Raw genomic sequence first — 24,413 nt, 5'->3', positions numbered from 1 at the left:
TTCTAATAATTCACTGATTATTTCATTTTCCATCTAAGGATAAAGATTTTATAATGCATTACAAAGCAACATTGTGTGATCATACCGATCATTAGCAGCTTATACAGCACAGGGACGACTAATGATGATTATAATTTGCTTACATGCTGCAAACACCAATACATAAACCATTGTTATGGGGCCCTTCAATAAAGTTACGTGAGTTAGATGTTCTGTATGTTGCATTAAGAGCCTGGAGCACGGAGTTATTCAGCATCTGTATGCTGTGTAGCATATTTATTTTCATGGGACAAGGAGGGGGTGCGGGGGGTCAAAATATTTCCCCCAGGCTACATCAAGCTGACCAGAAAAATAACATGTTGGAAAACAAAAAGTAACAGAAAGATGTGAGCAAGCACTGAGACAGCAGGGGAAGTCCGCGTGGAATGTCCTGCCTGGCTCTTTTGGTGTTTCAATGCTTGGAAGTGCTATCCTCCAGATGTTTCCTCAGGCAGGCGAGAGAGGCTTTGTTTACAAAGAACTCTTCCAAGCCATAGTGCTCCTCCAGAGAGCGGCAGCGCGCATGAAGAGGAATTCGCCTTGAAGGGCAACACATAACCCATCTCTACACTTTAACATGTTGTCTGCGCACAAAAGCAAATGCAAGCGAGACCCTAGTCAAAACATCGATTTGTTCAATGTAAAGAAATCATGACAAAGCAATTGTTTCACATGCATTTTTGTTTCAATGTATCCCTTCCAGAAGTACAAACTAGTGAGTGTCTTAGAAATATATATATGGGAGGGATAGGTTTGAGTCACAGATAACATTCCAAGATGCGCTGTTTTTAAGTAAAACCTTGCTTTCTTTATCCATTGTAACACCGCCGGAAGAAGAGATCAGTGTATCTCGAAAGCTGCACAAATAAAAGCATTTAGTTAGCCACAGAACAGTATTGTCTATTATTTTTTGATTATTAAGCTCGGCTAACACGGTAAAGATACCTCTATATCTATATATATATATAGATATAGATTTATATATATATAGATATATATATATAGATATAGAGATATAGATATATATATAGATAGATATAGATATATATAGAGATATAGATAAAACAACTGTAAATATTACTGTATGTTCATTTGCATGTCTTAGACAGGTCCAACCCTGTCTTTCCCCATTGTCACCCAGCATACAGCACTTCCACTGCAGCAAGGGATTCTGGGAAATGACATGCAAATGAGCACTCAGTGCCACCTTTTGTCTCAAGCTCGTATTACACAAGCCAATCCTCAAGCCAATGCATGCTGTTTTAAACACAGCTTTTTAACAGAGGCTGGGATGAGATGCAAAGCCATTAGACCTACTCACATACATGTTTCAACCTTGATGGGTATCATCAGTGTGAGGCTGGTCTTAATGGCTAGCAGGTTTGAGACTAGACTAGTTAATCACCACTGTCATTAAGGTTATGGTGGGTAAAAAAAGTGACAAAAACCCTCCACAGTAAAGCATAAAGCAACTGTAAATATTACTGTATGTTCATTTGCATGTCTTAGACAGGTCCAACCCTGTCTTTCCCCATTGTCACCCAGCATACAGCACTTCCACTGCAGCAAGGGATTCTGGGAAATGACATGCAAATGAGCACTCAGTGCCACCTTTTGTCTCAAGCTCGTATTACACAAGCCAATCCTCAAGCCAATGCATGCTGTTTTAAACACAGCTTTTTAACAGAGGCTGGGATGAGATGCAAAGCCATTAGACCTACTCACATACATGTTTCAACCTTGATGGGTATCATCAGTGTGAGGCTGGTCTTAATGGCTAGCAGGTTTGAGACTAGACTAGTTAATCACCACTGTCATTAAGGTTATGGTGGGTAAAAAAGTGACAAAAACCCTCCACAGTAAAGCATAAAGCAACTGTAAATATTACTGTATGTTCATTTGCATGTCTTAGACAGGTCCAACCCTGTCTTTCCCCATTGTCACCCAGCATACAGCACTTCCACTGCAGCAAGGGATTCTGGGAAATGACATGCAAATGAGCACTCAGTGCCACCTTTTGTCTCAAGCTCGTATTACACAAGCCAATCCTCAAGCCAATGCATGCTGTTTTAAACACAGCTTTTTAACAGAGGCTGGGATGAGATGCAAAGCCATTAGACCTACTCACATACATGTTTCAACCTTGATGGGTATCATCAGTGTGAGGCTGGTCTTAATGGCTAGCAGGTTTGAGACTAGACTAGGTAATCACCACTGTCATTAAGGTTATGGTGGGTAAAAAAAGTGACAAAAACCCTCCACATTAACCTTAATGACAGTGGTGATTACCTAGTCTAGTCTCAAACCTGCTAGCCATTAAGACCAGCCTCACACTGATGATACCCATCAAGGTTGAAACATGTATGTGAGTAGGTCTAATGGCTTTGCATCTCATCCCAGCCTCTGTTAAAAAGCTGTGTTTAAAACAGCATGCATTGGCTTGAGGATTGGCTTGTGTAATACGAGCTTGAGACAAAAGGTGGCACTGAGTGCTCATTTGCATGTCATTTCCCAGAATCCCTTGCTGCAGTGGAAGTGCTGTATGCTGGGTGACAATGGGGAAAGACAGGGTTGGACCTGTCTAAGACATGCAAATGAACATACAGTAATATTTACAGTTGCTTTATGCTTTACTGTGGAGGGTTTTTGTCACTTTTTTTACCCACCATAACCTTAATGACAGAGATATAGATAGATAGATATATATATAGAGATATAGATATAGATAGATGTAGAGGTATCTGTACCGTGTTAGCTAACATCACTAGGTGTAGTGCTACACCTGTTGGTAAACAGGAGGTGTGAGTGCTCTGCGGTGTTGTGGGGAGAAACAGGACAGGTTCATAGGTTACCTTAGTTCTTGCTTGGTGCAGCGCCTCCAGTCAGCATGGATCCTGTGTGAGCGCCGGGGATGTCCCAGACTGACACCCTGTTCTTCATAGTGGACACTGATTCACACAGGTTCTGGGTACAACTGAATCTTTTGCAGGCAGATGTTACAACAGATCAGATGCATCCCTTTTCTTCCATTCCATTCTTGTAGGGCCATGCATAAGGCTTGAGGCCCAGACCATACCTTATAGACTCTGCCTCCTAGTGAGACAGAGGGTAGCAGGTCCTAACTCCCAGAGGGAGGAGAAAGTGACAAGAGAGCCCCAGAATTTAGGAAAGTGCCAATATTTATATCCTTTGGGGAGTGGCTGTAACAACCAACCCATCATCTCACCCTGCCCCCCCATCCTCTAACCCTGCCCCCCCCCCATCCGCTCACCCTGCTGCCCCCCCCCCATCCTCTAACCCTGCCCCCCCCATCCGCTCACCCTGCCACCCCCCCCCATCCGCTCACCCTGCCGCCCCCCCACCCGCTCACCCTGCCCCCCCCCTGTCCCCTCACCCCCCCCATCCTCTCACCCCCCCATCCTCTCACACACCCCCATCCTCTGACGCCCCCCCCATCCTCTCACCATCTCACCCTGCCCCCCAAATTGTGTCCTTACCTTATTTCCAGGAAGGACACAGACTTCTCTCGGCCGCCGGGGTGTGGGGCTCCGCCCCTGCTGTCCTCTGATTGGCTCTCCGCTCCTCCAATCAGGGACAGGCTGCACAGACTCTCACGAGTTCTCCTGCCCGGCCACCGTCTGCCCCCACCTCCTCCAGTCTGAGTACTAGTCTCAGCACTGCCTACCCTGGTGCTTGCGCTGCCAGCCCCCCGCCACCCCAATAATGGTAATCCGGGCTCATATGTGTCCGGTATTACCTCCGATTTTATACCGGAGAGGCAACTGAATTACCGGCCTGTCCTGGTGAAAACCAGACACCTGGCAACCCTAGGTGGAGGCGCTGCACCATAGTAAGTATATACCGCAGGCTCTCCGTGGCAGAGGCTCAGGCAGCACTGGTAGCTTCCTGTGTTCTAGGGGAAACAGGGCTACAAAAGTAATTAATTAAATTACATTCATTATTGATTCTCCGTGTTTGTTTTGCTGGGTCCTGTGAGGAACGGTGGAACAGGAAGTGTAGTAAAGGAAGTGACACCTGAGCATGTCTCCCCTCAGTCGCTTGCTAAATCTCTTGTGCATAAGCCACAGATAAGCGCTGCGACACTGAAGCTCTTGGTATAATCACAGCCTAACGTTTGTGGCAGGGCTGCCGACAAGGGAGCAGACCGAGAGGGGGGAGAGAGAGAGAATTAAGGAGGGGGGAGTGTGTGAGAGGGGAGGACTTGAGTTCTGTAGACTGGGAATAAGAGCGAGACGGGGGAGAACTAGAGAAGGGTGGGGGGAGAAAGAGGGGGAGACTTGCAGGGCCGCAGGCGAAAAGGGGGATAGAATTAGAGAGGGGAGGAGAGAGAGGGTCTGTGTAAGTCAGAAAGAGGGGGGGGACTTGCAAGGCAGCAGGTGGGGAAAATATAAGGGGTGGGGAGGGGGACTTATAGGGCCACGGGCAAGGAGGAGTGTACAGTTCAGGCATGGACCCTCTTCCCCCCCTGCTGCACTACTTGTCAGTACCAACGCCGCCCCCCCTCCCCTCTTCCTTCTCCGGGGCACGGGGAAGCAGTCTGTGACCCTGGTTGGATGTTATATTCTGAGCAGGGACCTCCAGTTGCCAAATAGTTAACACTGAAATTAAGCCAGGGCTCCTGTTTTAAAATTCCCCTCATATAGTTTGTTCTCTCGCTCTCTGTTTTTGAGGGAAATATGTGCCAGGATGTTCCAGTTTATTAGACAATGTTCTGTGTGTCCGTTTGAAGTGCGCTGACCTTGTTCCACATGCGCTGACCTTGTTCCACATGCGCTGACCTTGTTTCACATGCGCTGACCTTGTTTCACATGCGCTGACCTTGTTCCACATGCGCTGACCTTGTTTCACATGCGCTGACCTTGTTTCACATGCGCTGACCTTGTTTCACATGCGCTGACCTTATTTCACATGCGCTGACCTTGTTTCACATGCGCTGACCTTGTTCCACATGCGCTGACATTGTTCCACATGTGCTGACCTTGTTTCACATGCGCTGACCTTGTTTCACATGCGCTGACCTTGTTCCACATGCGCTGACCTTGTTTCACATGCGCTGACCTTGTTTCACATGCGCTGACCTTGTTCCACATGCGCTGACCTTGTTCCACATGCGCTGACCTTGTTCCACATGTGCTGACCTTGTTTCACATGCGCTGACCTTGTTTCACATGCGCTGACCTTATTTCACATGTGCTGACCTTGTTCCACATGCGCTGACCTTGTTCCACATGCGCTGACCTTGTTCCACATGCGCTGACCTTGTTCCACATGTGCTGACCTTGTTTCACATGCGCTGACCTTGTTCCACATGTGCTGACCTTGTTCCACATGTGCTGACCTTGTTTCACATGCGCTGACCTTGTTTCACATGCGCTGACCTTGTTCCACATGCGCTGACCTTGTTCCACATGCGCTGAACTTGTTTCACATGCGCTGACCTTGTTCCACATGTGCTGACCTTGTTCCACATGTGCTGACCTTGTTTCACATGCGCTGACCTTGTTTCACATGCGCTGACCTTGTTCCACATGCGCTGACCTTGTTTCACATGCGCTGACCTTGTTCCACATGCGCTGACCTTGTTCCACATGCGCTGACCTTGTTTCACATGCGCTGACCTTGTTTCACATGCGCTGACCTTGTTCCACATGCGCTGACCTTGTTCCACATGCGCTGACCTTGTTTCACATGCGCTGACCTTGTTCCACATGCGCTGACCTTGTTCCACATGCGCTGACCTTGTTCCACATGCACTGACCTTGTTCCACATGCGCTGACCTTGTTCCACATGCGCTGACCTTGTTCCACATGCACTGACCTTGTTCCACATGCACTGACCTTGTTCCACATGCGCTGACCTTGTTTCACATGCGCTGACCTTGTTTCACATGCGCTGACCTTGTTCCACATGCGCTGACCTTGTTCCACATGCGCTGAACAGACACTGCTTATACATCTGTATCTTGCAGTCATGTCGTTTGATCTATAAAAATGTTACCATCATTCTATTTGTCCTTGTATCTCTGTGGACGTGTATTAGAAGTTATACCAACTGAACCAAACGTCCTCCTTTCAAATCCACTCTGCACAAACCGGACCTGACATGTCTTTCTTAATCTAACCTGTTAGGCTTTACATCAAGGCATTGCATGCTCGTCTGGCTGCAGAGCGGTGAGTACAGCACTGATTTTAATTGGGCAAGGAGGCTAAAATGCAGCTTGATATAGCACATTTATAGAAAGAGCACATTCCAAACTCTGAACACTTCTTCTCGGAGAACAGAAATCCAGAATATATTCTTTGAGCCTTCTTATCACATTGAATGTGCGTTAAACAGTTCTGAAATTCTATTGCCATTTTTGTGACACCCCACGGGAAATCAGTTGGTGCATCTCCGAGAATCCTCATTGCAGAAAGGTCTGCCGATTTTAATACTAAAGCTTTGTTTTTTCTCCAAGTAGTAAGAGCTTTGGAAAAAGTAAACTAAGATAAATATCCTGCAGGGTGCAGGCAAGCCAATTGTTTCCCCCCCCTAAGCAAAACAAAGAACCCGTATTGTATATTTTGCATAGAAGACATTAAAGAATGAATGCTTTGGGGAAATAGTAGCACTTGAACATACTACATCATTGCAAATGCATCCTACTTCTTTTTATTTTCATCCTACAAGAGATTGGAAGATTTTGTTCCTCCAGTTTCTCCAGCTGCTGAATAAACGTTCTAACCTATTCTTTGCTGCTTTTCAATGCTATTATTTCTTAGAAATCAGCCTTTATCCTGCGCTAATCTCTAAAATCCCAATTACAAGCGTTTTTTTCTGTATAACATAATTATTGGCAATCATTAAACATGCGACTTGTCATCTTAATACCCAGTGTCATGTTAGAGGAATGTATTTTCAATAAGTATGCTGGCTGATTGCTTCTCGTGTCATTTATTGGAACAAGTCGCTCAAGCCAACGTGTTTGCTTCCCTGGGTCGGGATACGTGTTTGCTTCCCTGGGTCGGGATACGTGTTTGCTTCCCTGGGTCGGGATACATGTTTGCTTCCCTGGGTCGGGATACGTGTTTGCTTCCCTGGGTCGGGATACGTGTTTGCTTCCCTGGGTCGGGATACGTGTTTGCTTCCCTGGGTCGGGATACGTGTTTGCTTCCCTGGGTCGGGATACGTGTTTGCTTCCCTGGGTCGGGATACGTGTTTGCTTCCCTGGGTCGGGATACGTGTTTGCTTCCCTGGATCGGGATACATGTTTGCTTCCCTGGGTCGGGATACATGTTTGCTTCCCTGGGTCGGGATACGTGTTTGCTTCCCTGGGTCGGGATACGTGTTTGCTTCCCTGGGTCGGGATACGTGTTTGCTTCCCTGGGTCGGTATACGTGTTTGCTTCCCTGGGTCGGGATACGTGTTTGCTACCCTGGGTCGGTATACGTGTTTGCTTCCCTGGGTCGGGATACGTGTTTGCTTCCCTGGGTCGGGATACGTGTTTGCTTCCCTGGGTCGGGATACGTGTTTGCTTCCCTGGGTCGGGATACGTGTTTGCTACCCTGGGTCGGTATACGTGTTTGCTTCCCTGGGTCGGGATACGTGTTTGCTTCCCTGGGTCGGGATACGTGTTTGCTTCCCTGGGTGGGGATACGTGTTTGCTTCCCTGGATCGGGATACGTGTTTGATTCCCTGGGTGGGGATACGTGTTTGCTTCCCTGGATCGGGATACGTGTTTGCTTCCCTGGATCGGGATACGTGTTTGCTTCCCTGGGTCGGGATACGTGTTTGCTTCCCTGGGTCGGGATACGTGTTTGCTTCCCTGGGTCGGGATACGTGTTTGCTTCCCTGGATCGGGATACGTGTTTGCTTCCCTGGGTCGGGATACATGTTTGCTTCCCTGGGTCGGGATACGTGTTTGCTTCCCTGGGTCGGGATACGTGTTTGCTTCCCTGGGTCGGGATACATGTTTGCTTCCCTGGGTCGGGATACGTGTTTGCTTCCCTGGATCGGGATACATGTTTGCTTCCCTGGGTCGGGATACATGTTTGCTTCCCTGGGTCGGGATACGTGTTTGCTGCCCTGGGTCGGGATACGTGTTTGCTTCCCTGGGTCGGGATACGTGTTTGCTTCCCTGGGTCGGGATACGTGTTTGCTTCCCTGGGTCGGGATACGTGTTTGCTTCCCTGGGTCGGGATACGTGTTTGCTGCCCTGGGTCGGGATACGTGTTTGCTTCCCTGGGTCGGGATACGTGTTTGCTTCCCTGGGTCGGGATACGTGTTTGCTTCCCTGGGTCGGGATACGTGTTTGCTACCCTGGGTCGGTATACGTGTTTGCTTCCCTGGGTCGGGATACGTGTTTGCTTCCCTGGGTCGGGATACGTGTTTGCTTCCCTGGGTGGGGATACGTGTTTGCTTCCCTGGATCGGGATACGTGTTTGATTCCCTGGGTGGGGATACGTGTTTGCTTCCCTGGATCGGGATACGTGTTTGCTTCCCTGGATCGGGATACGTGTTTGCTTCCCTGGGTCGGGATACGTGTTTGCTTCCCTGGGTCGGTATACGTGTTTGCTTCCCTGGGTCGGGATACGTGTTTGCTTCCCTGGGTCGGGATACGTGTTTGCTTCCCTGGGTCGGGATACGTGTTTGCTTCCCTGGGTCGGGATACGTGTTTGCTTCCCTGAGTCGGGATACGTGTTTGCTTCCCTGGGTGGGGATACGTGTTTGCTGCCCTGGGTCGGGATACGTGTTTGCTTCCCTGGGTGGGGATACGTGTTTGCTGCCCTGGGTCGGGATACGTGTTTGCTTCCCTGGGTCGGGATATGTGTTTGCTTTCCTGGGTCGGGATACGTGTTTGCTTCCCTCGGTCAGTATACGTGTTTGCTTCCCTGGGTCGGGATACATGTTTGCTTCCCTGGGTCGGGATACGTGTTTGCTTCCCTGGGTCGGGATATGTGTTTGCTTTCCTGGGTCGGGATACGTGTTTGCTTCCCTGGGTCGGGATACGTGTTTGCTTCCCTGGGTCGGGATACGTGTTTGCTTCCCTGGGTCGGGATACGTGTTTGCTTCCCTGGATCGGGATACGTGTTTGCTTCCCTGGATCGGGATACGTGTTTGCTTCCCTGGGTCGGTATACGTGTTTGCTGCCCTGGGTCGGGATACGTGTTTGCTTCCCTGGGTCGGGATACGTGTTTGCTTCCCTGGGTCGGGATACGTGTTTGCTTCCCTGGGTCGGGATACGTGTTTGCTTCCCTGGGTCGGGATACGTGTTTGCTTCCCTGGGTCGGGATACGTGTTTGCTTCCCTGGGTCAGGATACGTGTTTGCTTCCCTGGGTCGGTATACGTGTTTGCTTCCCTGGGTCGGGATACATGTTTGCTTCCCTGGATCGGGATACGTGTTTGCTGCCCTGGGTCGGGATACGTGTTTGCTTCCCTGGGTCGGGATACGTGTTTGCTTCCCTGGGTCGGGATACGTGTTTGCTGCCCTGGGTCGGGATACGTGTTTGCTTCCCTGGGTGGGGATACGTGTTTGCTTCCCTGGGTGGGGATACGTGTTTGCTTACCTGGGTCGGGATACGTGTTTGCTTCCCTGGGTCGGGATACATGTTTGCTTCCCTGGGTCGGGATACGTGTTTGCTTTCCTGGGTGTGGATACGTGTTTGCTTCCCTGGATCGGGATACGTGTTTGCTTCCCTGGGTGTGGATACGTGTTTGCTTCCCTGGGTCGGTATACGTGTTTGCTTCCCTGGGTGGGGATACGTGTTTGCTTCCCTGGGTGGGGATACGTGTTTGCTTCCCTGGGTGTGGATACGTGTTTGCTTCCCTGGGTGGGGATACGTGTTTGCTTCCCTGGATCGGGATACGTGTTTGCTTCCCTGGGTGTGGATACGTGTTTGCTTCCCTGGGTGGGGATACGTGTTTGCTTCCCTGGATCGGGATACGTGTTTGCTTCCCTGGGTCGGTATACGTGTTTGCTTCCCTGGGTCGGGATACGTGTTTGCTTCCCTGGGTGGGGATACGTGTTTGCTGCCCTGGGTCGGGATACGTGTTTGCTTCCCTGGGTCGGGATACGTGTTTGCTTCCCTGAGTCGGGATACGTGTTTGCTTCCCTGGGTCGGGATACGTGTTTGCTTCCCTGGGTCGGGATACGTGTTTGCTTTCCTGGGTCGGGATACGTGTTTGCTTCCCTCGGTCAGTATACGTGTTTGCTTCCCTGGGTCGGGATACGTGTTTGCTTCCCTGGGTCGGGATACGTGTTTGCTTTCCTGGGTCGGTATACGTGTTTGCTTCCCTGGGTCGGGATACGTGTTTGCTTCCCTGGGTGTGGATACGTGTTTGCTTCCCTGGGTGGGGATACGTGTTTGCTTCCCTGGATCGGGATACGTGTTTGCTGCCCTGGGTCGGGATACGTGTTTGCTTCCCTGGGTCGGGATACGTGTTTGCTTCCCTGGGTCGGGATACGTGTTTGCTTCCCTGGGTCGGGATACGTGTTTGCTTCCCTGGGTCGGGATACGTGTTTGCTTCCCTGGGTCGGTATACGTGTTTGCTTCCCTGGGTCGGGATACGTGTTTGCTTCCCTGGATCGGGATACGTGTTTGCTGCCCTGGATCGGGATACATGTTTGCTTCCCTGGATCGGGATACATGTTTGCTTCCCTGGGTCGGGATACGTGTTTGCTTCCCTGGGTCGGGATACGTGTTTGCTTCCCTGGGTCGGTATACGTGTTTGCTTCCCTGGGTCGGGATACATGTTTGCTTCCCTGGATCGGGATACATGTTTGCTTCCCTGGATCGGGATACGTGTTTGCTGCCCTGGGTCGGGATACGTGTTTGCTTCCCTGGGTGGGGATACGTGTTTGCTTTCCTGGGTGTGGATACGTGTTTGCTTCCCTGGATCGGGATACGTGTTTGCTTCCCTGGATCGGGATACGTGTTTGCTTCCCTGGGTGGGGATACGTGTTTGCTTCCCTGGGTGTGGATACGTGTTTGCTTCCCTGGGTGGGGATACGTGTTTGCTTCCCTGGGTGTGGATACGTGTTTGCTTCCCTGGGTGGGGATACGTGTTTGCTTCCCTGGGTGGGGATACGTGTTTGCTTTCCTGGGTGTGGATACGTGTTTGCTTCCCTGGGTGGGGATACGTGTTTGCTTCCCTGGGTGGGGATACGTGTTTGCTTCCCTGGGTGGGGATACGTGTTTGCTTCCCTGCACTGTTCTGAGCTGTATAATGGGTTTTTTACAAAGCCTTCATTTCCTTTCTTTGATTGTTACTGAATTGCTGTCCAGCTTTTGGAAGATGCTTTAAAACTTTCTTGAAACATATTCTGCAAGTTTTGATTTGTACAAACTTGGCTTTTAACGGTTTACCTTGAATAACCCGACTGTTGATTTTATATGTGCAGTTAAAAAGTTGCAGCCCCCATGTCGGCAGTTCTGCGAGTCCCTTCTTTCTCCCTTTCTCTCCACCTCCCCCTTCTCTCTCAGACTCCCCCCTCTCTCACACTCCCCCCTCTCTCTCACACACTCCCCCTCCTCTCTCTCTCCCACAGTTCCCCATCCCCTCTCTCTGTCCCCTCTCTCACACCCCCCCTCTCGCACACTCCCCCTCTCTCTCACACTCCCCCTCTCTCTCACACTCCCCCTCCTCTCTCTCACCCCCTCTCTCTCACACCTCCTCTCTCTCACACACCCCCCTCTCTCTCTCACTCCCCCCTCTCTTTCACACTCCCCCTCTCTTTCACCCCCTCTCTTTCACCCCCCCTCTCTTTCACACTCCCCCCTCTCTTTCACACTCCCCCCTCTCTCACACACCCCCTCTCTCTCACACACTCCCTCCTCTCTCACACACCCCCTGTCTCTCACACACTCCCTCCTCTCTCTCACTCCCCCCTCCCTCTCACTCACCCCTCCCTCTCACTCCCCCTCTCTCTCACACACTCCCCCCTCTCTCACACACACTCCCCCCTCTCTCTCACACACTCCCCCTCTCTCTCACACTCCCCCCTCTCTCACACACTCCCCCCTCTCTCACACACTCCCCTCCTCTCTCTCACACACTCCCTCCTCTCTCACACACTCCCTCCTCTCTCTCACTCCCCCCTCCCTCTCACTCCCCCCTCTCTCTCACACACTCCCCCCTCTCTCACACACACACTCCCCCCTCTCTCTCACACACTCCCCCCTCTCTTTCTCACTCCCCCCTCTCTCTCACTCCCCCCTCTCTCACACACACTCCCCCCTCTCTCACACACACTCCCCCTCTCTCTCACACACTCCCCCTCTCTCTCTCTCTCACTCCTCCCTCTCTCTCACACCCCCTCCTCTCTCTCACACCCCCCCCACTCACACCTGGCCTGTCCCGCACCCCAATCAGGGCCTCCTGTCAGGAAGGCCTCTGCAGCCGGATTACTATTTTGTTTTCCCGGGACGAGACAGAATGACCTAAACTGATAAGTATGTCAGGAACAAGAGGGGTGTGCGAGCAGAAAAGGGCAGTTCTCAGGGATCCAGAGGGGTGTGCGAGCAGAAAAGGGCAGTTCTCAGGGATCCAGAGGGGTGTGCGAGCAGAAAAGGGCAGTTCTCAGGGATCCAGTGCTTAGTAACTGAATAACTCCACATGCGTTATTACTATTCAGCATATATTACTTATGGCAGAGTACATTGGTTTGCAGAGTGGGGGCAGATGTGCGGTCTGGCATTTGTTTAGTGGGACATTCCAGCTGTTCTCTAAATCTACTTCCTAACCACCATTACCCGTTTCCCCAGGGTTTCAGGTTAAAGGTCAGTTCACCTGTGCAGGTATTCACACACATTAGTGATACCATTTTAACAACAAACGACAAAAGTGCATTGGAAGATGGAGGCAGGTAACCACAAACCAAGAAACGATTAATAAAAGGATTTTCATAAACTAAAGTAAAAAGCAAACGCTCACTGTGCTACCACATGAATGATGTGTACGATATTTGGAAGTATTGTGCTTTAAGATACAAAGGAGGGGTGTTAATATGTGCTATAAGATACAAAGGAGGGGTGCTAATATGTGCTATAAGATACAAAGGAGAGGTGCTAATACTGTACGTACTTAATTCCAACTTTGCCAAGGAGGTCTGCGATCTAGTGCCATGATACTGCAAGGTAATCATAAAGCTCAGTTACAGGTTAAGAAACCCAAACGAGTGTTAAATCCCATTTATGTGGCCTTACGCTCTTATCATAATACATGCAACGTGCTAATAAACAGAACACTGCATATTGTTGAAAAATATATAATGGTGGCCATCCTCAGTGACCATCTGAATAATATTTTGGATTAATTTTACTCTAAACTTTTTAACTTGTTTATTAATGACCTTGAGGTTGGGATCGAGAGCAAAGTCTCCATCTTTGCTGATGATACTAAATTGTGTAAGGTAATAGAATCAGAGCAGGATGTAATTTCTCTTAAGAAGGACTTGGAGAGACTGGAAACTTGGGCAGATAAATGGCAGATGAGGTTTAATACAGATAAATGTAAGGTTATGCATTTGGGAAACAAGAATAAATAGGCGACATACAAATTAAAGTTGGATAAATTAGGGGAATTCTTGATGGAGAAGGATTTAGGAGTGCTGGTAGACAGCAGGCTTTGCACTAGTGCCCAAAGATTTGGAGGGTGGAGCCTCCTTCCCTAGTTTGAAGCTCACCCCCTCCACTTTTAAATGGTTAAAGCTTACTCCATTCCACCTTCCACACTCATGGGAATTTGCATGCAGTTTGATTGCGACAAATCTAATACAGAGTGCTTTTCCTGGTATTATACAGGTTAATAAGAGCTTCAATCAGACTTCGTACTATGCAACTAATTTTGACATATTTATTATAAATCATTCTTCCTGGTAATGTACAGGTTATTAAGAATTTATATTAGTGTTAGGACCCTTGAGATGTGGTTTGCCTTGGAGGGGCTCAAAGGCTTACAACACTTTGGCCAAAGAGTTAAACTAAAAGACCATTTTATTCAAAAGATATATATATATATATATATATATATATATATATATATATATATATATATATATATATATATATATATATATATATATTCAGGCACTGTACTGTGTATTTATGTTTTTGGATTTAGCACTGTTCTCTCTGTGTTTTATGTTCTGTCTCTGGTTTTAAATCTTGCATTAAACGGGCAATGGATGGAAAGGAAGTAAACATAATGATGCCCCTTTACAAAGCATTAGTAAGACCACACCTTGAATATGGAGCACAATTTTGGGCACCAATCCTTAGAAAAGACATTATGGAACTAGAGAAAGTGCAGAGAAGAGCCACCAAATTAATAAAGGGGATGGATAATCTGATTTATGAGGAGAGGTTAGCGAAATTAGAATTGTTTACATTAGAAAAGAGGCGTCTAAGAGGGGATATGATAACTATATACAAATATATTCGGGGACAGTACAAGGAACTTTCAAAAGAACTATTCATACCAAGGGCAGTACAAAGGATACAGGGTCATCCCTTAAAGTTGGAGGAAAGGAGATTTCACCAGCAACAAAGGAAAGGGTTCTTTACCGCAAGGGCAGTTAACATGTGGAATTCATTACCCATGAAGACTGTGATGACAGATACAATAGATATGTTTAAAAAAAAAGTTGGACATCTTTTTAGAAAGGAAAGGTATTTGCCAATTGATGGAGTTAGGAAGGAATTTATTTTTCCCGTTTGGATGATATAACACTGGGGTTTTTTGTTTGCCTTCCTCTGGATCAATATACTGTAAGTTCGGATATAGGATAAAGTATCTGTCGTCTAAATTTAGCATAGGTTGAACTTGATGGACGCATGTCTTTTTTCAACCTCATCTACTATGTAACTACAGTATGTAACTATGTAAAATACTAAAAAGAACCCAAACTGGATCAAACTTTTAAAAATACATATAAATTCTTAAATAAATATTTTAGAAAACAATAGCTTGAATATAAATGTTATTTCTTCTTCAACTACATTGCTACATTTCTGAAAAAATGCCCATACACGGTGCTAAAAACATTTCTGTTACTCTTTGACTATTTCATTCTTCTGCATGAAAATCTAAAATAGAGAAAATCAATTATTCTTGAGGTCTTTGAAAAACCTATTGTGAAAATAGATTATGCCAAATAGAATCGGGCTTCTCTATGATGTTACATTGCTGTGACCAAAGGAAAGATTCACTTAAAAAAAATTACATTTTAATTTTAGGGTAATGAGGAGTTGCTCTATGTTATTGAATGTTTTACTAGGAAGTAATACATTGAGAGTTACCTCTCGTATTTAGGTGTGTCTGGGGCACAGTTATAACAATAATACATGGTTATACATTATATTTAATGACATTGCATGAACAGTTAAAGATAATATACTGTATGTTATAGGCGTATGGAACAGTTACAGACCAGATTAAAATGTGAGACAGCCTTAGTTTAGAAAGAACTTAGACTGGTGGCGGCTGTGAGAGTCTCCGGTAGACTGTGTAAACATGATGCATTTAACCACTTCTCTGAAAAGCTTTGCTGGACTCTCTCGGGACGGTGCTTCTTCCACCAGGAAACGTCTGATGCGTTTCCTTTTTTGTCTCGAAGATTTTATAAACGAAGAAATTTAGAAAAGTAGGTCTGTAGGACTCAGCAGGTTTTATAAATACTGATCTCCGCAATTAATCCAAGAAACTAACATACATCCATCTCCCTGACAGTATGTCTTTACTTTCCAGATCACCACCATGGCTACGTAACTCAGATGGTGCATAGAAATAATGACTGTACAACCTGTTCGTAAAACACATATTACATACTTCTGCCAATGCAGATTTTAAAACAAAGATACATGATCAGAAAATGTGTAATTTAACCCCTTTGGCAGCCGGAGTCTGTGTCTCAGGCCATGGTGTTAACGCATCAGCTCATCATAATCTATTATTAAACAATTTGCAAACATTCCCTGAGGGGGTTTAGGTGTTTTTCGTTGTTGATGTCCCTGTGTTTGTCTTTGCTGTTTGCATTATAAAACACACCGCAACTAAATGATCAAGAGTTTTCCAAATGGCCACAATGCCGCGATGGCAGTTGCCGCTTTAAATGTCCGTAGCAGATTGTTACAAGCACGTGTCTTTTACTTGGTAGAATTTCTCCTCTCCCCATTAATGCCGGTTAACCTTTTCTTTAACCAGTAATTCCTAAACTGGACAGGTAGATGTATGACATTGTTGTAACCAGTTTCCCTCCCCTTCTATTTCCCACTAGACATACTTTCTGGCAGTACCGTCGAGAGAACCCAAACAGCAAAGTTGGTGACCCTCCCCCGGACGGCATCCCCGGATTCAACAGTGGAGTGATGCTTCTGAACCTGGAAGCCATGCGCCAGTCCAAACTTTACAACCAGCTGCTGGAACCCAATGCTGTGCGCCAGCTCACAGAGAAATACCACTTCAAAGGCCACCTAGGGGACCAGGACTTCTTCTCCATGATTGGGATGGAACATCCAGAGTTGTTCTATGTTTTGGATTGTGGGTGGAACCGGCAGCTGTGCACATGGTGGAAAGATCACGGCTACAGTGACGTTTTTGATTTATACTACAAATGTGAGGGCCATATAAAAATAATTCACGGAAACTGTAACACTCCGATCCCGGAGGAATAGGACTTTGTCACCTTCCCTAACGATATGGGGAACGGTCGGGGTCTTTATTTTTGCTATACTGTACAAAGCATTTTGGAAACAAGGCTACCGTCCGATGCTCCCATCTTTACCCTTTCGCTGTCTCCTGTGGATGCAGGTCACCAGCTGACATGGATTGGTTATGATGGTTTAAGGACACATGGCAGAATGGCGCTGAAGGGCTATAGCTATGTTTGGTGGGCTTCACATTCCTTTATTGTCTTCATACTTTGTTCTTTTCTCGGCTTTCTCCTTTTACATTTATTTCTATTTTTTGTAGTGAAAAAAATATAGCTCTTTTCTAAACGTACAGGAGCAGCAGTAAGTGAGGAGGCTACTGAGGGCTCATGCAGGTTGTGTACGTGAACATTAGTAAAACATACACATCTGTGGAAAGGTTACAAAATTATTCTTTTTTTTAAGAAATTGCCCAGTTTCCTTATTCAGGCCAATCCCATCTCTGTCAGCGGGTTTTAGGGTTTAGAGAATATTTGTGTTAAGTTTATTTTTGCAAGGCCTCTTAAAGATTCCTGACGTTGTTTGTATCGCTGTCTGCAGTGTCCCCACCTCAGGTGTAAACCCCCTGCTAGACCAAATTTGTATGTATTACATGTTCTGAGCAATTTGCTTTTGTGCCTTTTGGAGTTGTTGTTTTTTATTATATAAATTTGAAAATCCATGACCAAACATTAATTAAAATTGGTACAAATAGAGGCAAGGGATGTTCTACATTTGAGTGCTTTCGTTTTTTGATTTAAATCCAATATAAATAGCTGAGTGTATCTGTGGCATTAACGCACATTCTTTCCTTGTACACCGATTCCTTTTTTTAATATTCTATACAGTTTATACCTTTTTATATTGGGGATTAATGTCTGATTGCGGAAAGTACAATTATTATCTTTTATCTGTATGGCAATGACATATTCCACAGTGCAGTACAATGTAGGAGGGAGGACAGTAACAGTATATGACAAAAGTATATATATGATAAGACAAACTGAGATAATAAGAAAGAGGTCCCCTAGTTACCTGTATTGTGCAACATTGTGAGGTGGGCAGATATTCTAAATAGGTTATAATAACAAATTCTATCATTTGTGAGGAAGTCTACAAGATATTGGGACAGATAATGCAGGCGTCCGGCATTCATTGTCGCATTACATGTCAGGGACTTGTATGATTACATCTCATACCTGGTGCGGCTTCTTTAGTTTCCTTTTTTTTATTTTATTGTTTTTTAATATGATGACACAACAGCTGTGAAATAATCACAACTGCAAACACGCCAGCGTGCAATTTACGTCTAACAGAACTGCAAAGGACTTTTTAAGAAATATATTTTTTATCTTCTAAGTTCTGAAGAGCGCGCGAGAACACTGCAGGTAAAACACTGATTGTTACTAGTTGCGCTCTCAGAATTCACAGCTGCAGTTATGGAACGTAAAGGCCACTTGGTTGTTCAATCAGCGCTCGTGCCCCATTGGTTCAGACAGATCTGAGCATCTCATGATTCTTTACACACGTACATTCGGTGCCCTCGGCTCTGAATATTTGGCAGCTATTCCACTGGCCAGCATATATATTACAGCTGACAAGGCGCCGCCTCCCAGCAGTGTTTCCAATTGCTATCAAACAAATTGTGCAGGACATAATTAGCCTGGTGCGACGCAGCGACGCTGCTTCTGCGTTCAGTTAATACATTTTTTTTAAAAAGCATTAAAACAGAAATGGAGTTAGAAAGTAGAGCAGGCGTATTCCTATTAACATGTGGAGAGAGATTGGTCTCCCACCCATTTCTTGGAGCACATTAAGCAATGTATAAGAAGCCTCCCACTTAATGCATTTTTTTACGCAGTATATGGTATTTATAAATGCCAAATAGTGCCGCTCTTTCATAAAGTGATTTGTCGATTAATATTGTAGCTGTTTTAAAAGGGTTGTTAGACCAATAGGGAAACTCCAAATGAGCTTTAAAGACGGCGCAGCTATTACTACCACTAAAAGCATCTCTTGTAAAAATCCCTGTTTCTTCCCCTACTCTCTCAATATTGCATAAACTTTTCATACGGTCGCAAATATATAAAAGAGGCATTTTTATTACATTCAGGAATGAGGGATCATTACAGCAATGCTTTTGCAACCAATGTTTGTGAGTGAGTTGGCCACTTTATATAATGCTGTGTATGAAAGCATGACCAATAAATGTATCTTGGGAAACCCTTGTCATTCTCTCATGTTGTGTATGTCACATATATTGTATTCAGAGTGTTGTGACCGAGAATGTGACTTACTTCCATTATACATACTATTAGATATATCTCTTTGTTATATTTGTTGGTTGCTTACAGAGAGGACGAATGATAGAGGAACTGGAAGAACAAGGTCGCTGTGACCTTGAGCAAGCCCATTTTTCTCACAAGGTCTCTGGGCTTCGTGTATTGATGGTAAACTCTTTGTGGCCTGGTTTCGTGCCTATAAATCAGTAATGGCAGATTGCAATTTTTAGTGCTGGGTTAGAGATGCAGAACTCTCCATCTTCTCAGACTCTAACAGTTTCATTAATATTTAAAAATAATGATGCATTAACCCCTTTGCTCTCCGAGCACTGGATTGCTGGCACATTTGCCATCAAAGGGTTAAACAGCAGTAGAATGAATTCTGTATTTGGTAAATATATGCAATGCTAAACGTTGTATATGCATGGCCAGCGGCATGAAACGTGCTTTTTCTGTTAGCAATGTATGTAAAGCAGCAGAAGCGATTTGCCACTCTCCTTATGAAAATAAAATGGTGTATTGGGCAGTCATGTGCACGTCCGCACAGTTCCAATCCCCTAACCAGGGGTCGGCAACCTGCAGCTCGTGAGACGCATGCGGTTCTTCTGGCCGGTCCTTGCGGTTCATTTCTGGAGGTGCTTCCTCCATTGAGCCTTCAGTGCCTTCCCCTGCTTTTCGGCGCTCTGCGGGAAAGTGCTTGCCGCAAGTGTGTGCCGCGCAAGCCCCAGTCTGCCTGCACCTCAATTGCTAGGAGCGCCGACAGACCATAACAGTGCTGCAACCAAGTATGTTTGTTGGGGATAATTATGTGGGGGAATTATTTTCTGTGTGATCACACCGTGTGTGTGTGATGTATGTATGTATATATATGTAGAGGTATCAGTACCGTGTTAGCCGAGCTTCAATAATCAAAAAATAAATAGATGATACCGTTCTGTGGCTAACGAAATGCTTTTATTTGTGCGAGCTTTCGAGATACACTGATCTCTTCTTCCGGCGATGTTACAATGAATGAAGCAAGCAAAAGCTATACTATAAACAGTGTCTATTGGAATGTTATCTGTGCTGGTCCCTCCCCGTGTGTGGATGTGTTTTATGGCTGGAGGTGTCAAAAGGTTCCTGAAAGCAAGTGATGAAAGAGTGTGTATGTGTATCACTGTGAATAAAAATGAATGGAGAGTCCACAGTATATACAGTGCTTTACAAAAGGTGTGTGTGGAGTGGGAGTGGATATAAATGGTGTGGGTGGGTGTGGAAATGTGAGAGTTAGTAGCACAACTAAAAGTGTGTGTGGATACTATGTGGTCCCTATTGGTGTATAGGGATGGAAAAACAAGGAGTATAAGTATGTGTGAGAGACAGCTGTGTGTGCATACATATAGCACAGTATGTACAGACATGGCCTATAGCGCTCATGGGAAGAGAGTTCACTTGTGTCAGTAATGACTCATAAAATTTCGATCTCTGTTTAGGCCACTGCTAAGTGTCCCGAACAGTTGCATAAATTTGTATTCATGCAACCGTCTCTCTTTCGGTGTTTTAAGATTACCTTTGAGTATGGCAACCCTCAGATCGTTCATCTTATGGCCAGAGTGTAGAGGTATCAGTACCATGTTAGCCGAGCTTCAATAATCAAAAAATAAATAGATGATACTGTTCTGTGGCTAACGAAATGCTTTTATTTGTGCGAGCTTTCGAGGTACACATATATATATACACACACACACACACACACACACACACACAATTATGCCACATAAACCTAACCTAAAGCCTAAACCGAGACCGCAGCTTCATGAGTTACTACCCTGACACAAGAGAACTCTCTCCCATGAGTGCTAAAGGCCATGTCTATACATACTGTGCTGTATGAATGCACACACAGCTATATACCAATAGGGACCACATAGTATCTACACACATTAATAGTAATGCCCTCTTATATTTCTACACCTACCCACACCATTGTTATACACTCCCACTCCACACACACCTTTTTGTAAAGCGCTGTATACACTGGGCGCTTTATAAATTTATATTTACACACGTACACACACTCTTACATCACTAACATTCAGGGACCATTTAACACCTTAAGTCATAAATCGCATACTGCACAGGGGGATGGATAGGTTTCAGTCACAGATAACATTCCAGGATGCACTGTTTTTAAGTAAAAACCTATTTTACTTTATCCATTGTAACACCGCCGGAAGCTCGCACAAATAACAGCATTTTGTTAGCCACAAAACGGTATCGTCGATAATTGGCATTAGCATCTGCTGTGCGATACGCTTTCTGACCAGCAGACTTAGTGGTCCTATAAAGTGCACCTAGTTTGGCATAGGCTTTGGATGTCAGGGTATCAATGTGCACCCCAAATGTTAAATGAGAGTCAAACCATATACTGAAGTATTTAAAACAAGTAACAGGAGTTAGGGTGGTGTTAGCATTGGTTCTGATCTGGAGCTCAGTCATTAGAAGCTTTAAAAGTGTAGCCTTGGTCCCAAATACCATTGTTACAGTCTTGTCAGTGTTTAAAAACAGTTTTGGGGGGAAATCCAATTTAAGCCAAAATGTCAGACTGAAGTATGTGTTCAAGGTCGGAGAGGCATGGGCTGTGAGCATATAGGATTGTGTCATCTGCATACATGTGTATTGAAGCTTCCTTACAAGCTGTGGGAAGATCATTAATGAACACTGAGAAGAGTAGGGGCCCCAGAACAGAGCTTTGCGGGACACCACAGGTGATATCCAGGGGGTTGGAGTTAGAGCCTGAGATGGACACATGTTGGGATCTTCCTGATAGGTAGGACTGAAACCAGTTTAAAGCATGCTTCCCTATTCCAGAGCTCTGGAGTTTGTTAAACAAGATAACACGATCAACAGTATCAAAAGCCTTTGCAAAATCTAGGAATATTGCACCATAGCACATAGTCACACAGCAGCGGTGCGCAAACTGGGGGGTCAGGCAGCGGGAGCGGTTTTGCCAGAAGCAGAGAGAAAAGCAGCCGGTAGCTGCAATTTCTCCTGCAGCCATTCGGTGGCGCTGTGCTGCACAGGTCATGCAACACAGGCTTTGCTGAACGCAGCGTGATGAGGTGAGTGAGAGAGTGTGTGTGTGTGTGTGTGTGTGTGTGTGTGTGTGTGTGTGTGTGTGTGTGTGTGTGTGTGTGTGTGACAAAGAGAGACATGGATAGGTGGGAGACATATTGGGGGAGGGGGAGAGAAAGAAACATGGAGAGGTGGGAGACATATTGGGGGAGGGAGAGAGAAAGACACATGGAGAGGTGGGAGATATTGGGGGGAGGGGGAGAGAAAGTGAGACATTGGGGGGAGGGGGAGAGAAAGAGAGACATGGAGAGGTGGGAGACATTGGGGGAGGGGGAGAGAGACACTGGGGGAAGGTGAGAGAGACACTGGGGGAAGGTGAGAGAGACACTGGGGGAGGTGAGAGAGAAAGACTTTGGGGGGAGGTGAGAGAGAAAGACAATGGGGGGAGGTGAGAGATAATGGGGCGAGGTGAGAGAGACACTGTTGAGGGGGAGCGAAAGACACTGGGGGGGAGGTGAGAGAGAGACACTTGGGGGAGAGGGAGAGAAACACTGGGGGGAGGTGAGAGAAAGACACTAGCTGGAGGGAGAGACAAAATGGCTGGAGAGAGAGAGACACAAGGGGGAGGGAGAGAGAGAGTGGGGGGGAGGGAGGGACACTGAGGAGAGGGATAGAGAGACACTGTAGAGGGAGTGAGAAACACTGGGAGAGGGAGAGACTGGGGGAGAGGAGAGTGAGACTGTGGAAGAGGGGAGAGAGGTCCTTATGTGGCAGGGAGAGAGAGAGTAATAATACAGCATAAATGGGGACGCTATTAGACAAATATCATAATATTTATTTTTAAGTGATGTAATTTGTGCTGACTTTTGAAAATCTGGTCACCCTAGCTGGCGGCCAACATCATGGTGCGCGCGGGGCTGCGGAGGTATGGCGGTTGAAGAGAAATGGCTCCAAAGAGGCCAGGGGAGGAGCACACCCCAGCGCAGTGACATCAAACGCGCTGCAGGTCTGGCCGGCACCGTGGAGTGATTGATGTTCCAGCTGTAGCTGCACGCTTTGCCGTGTCTGTTGCTGCTGGGGGAGAGCGGAGGGAAGTTCTGGCGGGGGAGGAGGTGGCTCCCCTTTCAGACCAATGAGCTGCACACCCCCTGGTAGCAGGGCCCTCCAGAACCTGGAGGAGCCGGAGCAGGCCCCCGCCTCATGATCGCCTATCCCCAGGGAGCTCCAGAAGGACCAGGAAGAGATAAACAGACCCCCCCCCCCCTGCTAAACGGAGGGATGGTTAGGCAGAGGTAACAGAATTGAGGGACTTGGGAGAAGGATGAGTTTTGGGGGCCTGAGGATTATTCTTTGGGTCGGGGGGGGGGTCACTTGGGAGTATTGATCAGCAGGGGAGATTCATCAGTACCCCCCTTGAGTTTGGTTATGGGGATCCCTGGGCAACATTTAAAATGGGAATAAATAAATAATACCTAAAACTGGTAGGTAGGAGTGGATGACACTGGGGATAGCAAATTGGAGAAGGAAAAAAGGGAGGGTAAGGGGGGGATAGGGGGAAAGGAGGTGGGAAAGAGGTGGAAGAATGCCCCCTCAAATGGATTGCCTTTGTGCGCCAGAAAAAAAATATTACCAGATGCCAGCAAACAATAAAATAAACAGTGATCCAATACTAGTATACTGCCTGCAGCCCAAGCGATTGGTTAACTTGGGTGCAGGAGATTGTAGACGTGTGGCGGACGCGAAGCTGGTTCGCCCTCATTGGCTGAACCAGCTCACGTGCGCTGACGTCATGTGATTTTGATTACATCAGGCAGGGGGGGCCCGAGAAATTTCATGGATGAAAAGGGGGGCTCGGCATAAAAAGTTTGCTCGCCCCTGACACAGTAGCGATGCTTTAGTGATTATCTTCCTCATCATAGAACCGGGTCCATGTACATAATTTCAATCCTCTAACTGAGTATATAGAGCCAACCCCTTTGCTTCCAGAGGGGCCTGCAACACACGGGTTCAGTGCCACGTAAGAGCAAACTGTCCTAATGACCGTGATGTTTCACCGGTTATAACCGTTACACCGCCCCAGCTGTAGCTAGGGGCTGATGTCTGAAATGTCTTCCTATGCTCACGGAGTTCCTGTGCTCCTCGGGCAGATGTCTGTATACACACGAGGAATGTTTCCAGGCAGGGCTGACCTCTAAGAACACACAGTGCAATGCCTTTCTAGGGCAGAGGTCTCCTCAATGGCAGTCCTGGCACATTGTAGCACATTGTAGCACAGATTATCTCCCCTGGGCCATGCAAATGCCGTACAAATGTGTCGACTGGAATTCATGCCATATACATTCGTGTAC

General features: G+C 46.6%; 1 protein-coding gene across 1 annotated transcript in view; it reads left to right on the top strand.

Moving 5' to 3' along the window:
• XXYLT1 (xyloside xylosyltransferase 1) overlaps positions 1-19,465 on the top strand; it is a 165,106-nt gene extending 145,641 nt beyond the window's left edge. Inside the window, exon 4 of the mRNA XM_075571121.1 lies at positions 16,318-19,465. Within this exon, the coding sequence (XP_075427236.1) occupies positions 16,318-16,714 (397 nt within the window). The 3' untranslated portion in view covers positions 16,715-19,465. The remainder of the gene's footprint in view (positions 1-16,317) is intronic.
• The last annotated feature ends 4,948 nt before the right edge of the window (positions 19,466-24,413 follow it).

The sequence above is a fragment of the Ascaphus truei genome, chromosome 14 (assembly GCF_040206685.1).
Source record: "Ascaphus truei isolate aAscTru1 chromosome 14, aAscTru1.hap1, whole genome shotgun sequence".
NCBI classification, from domain to species: Eukaryota; Metazoa; Chordata; class Amphibia; order Anura; family Ascaphidae; genus Ascaphus; species Ascaphus truei.
Note: the sequence above shows the minus strand (reverse complement) of the source record. Positions and strands in the feature narration are given on the sequence as shown.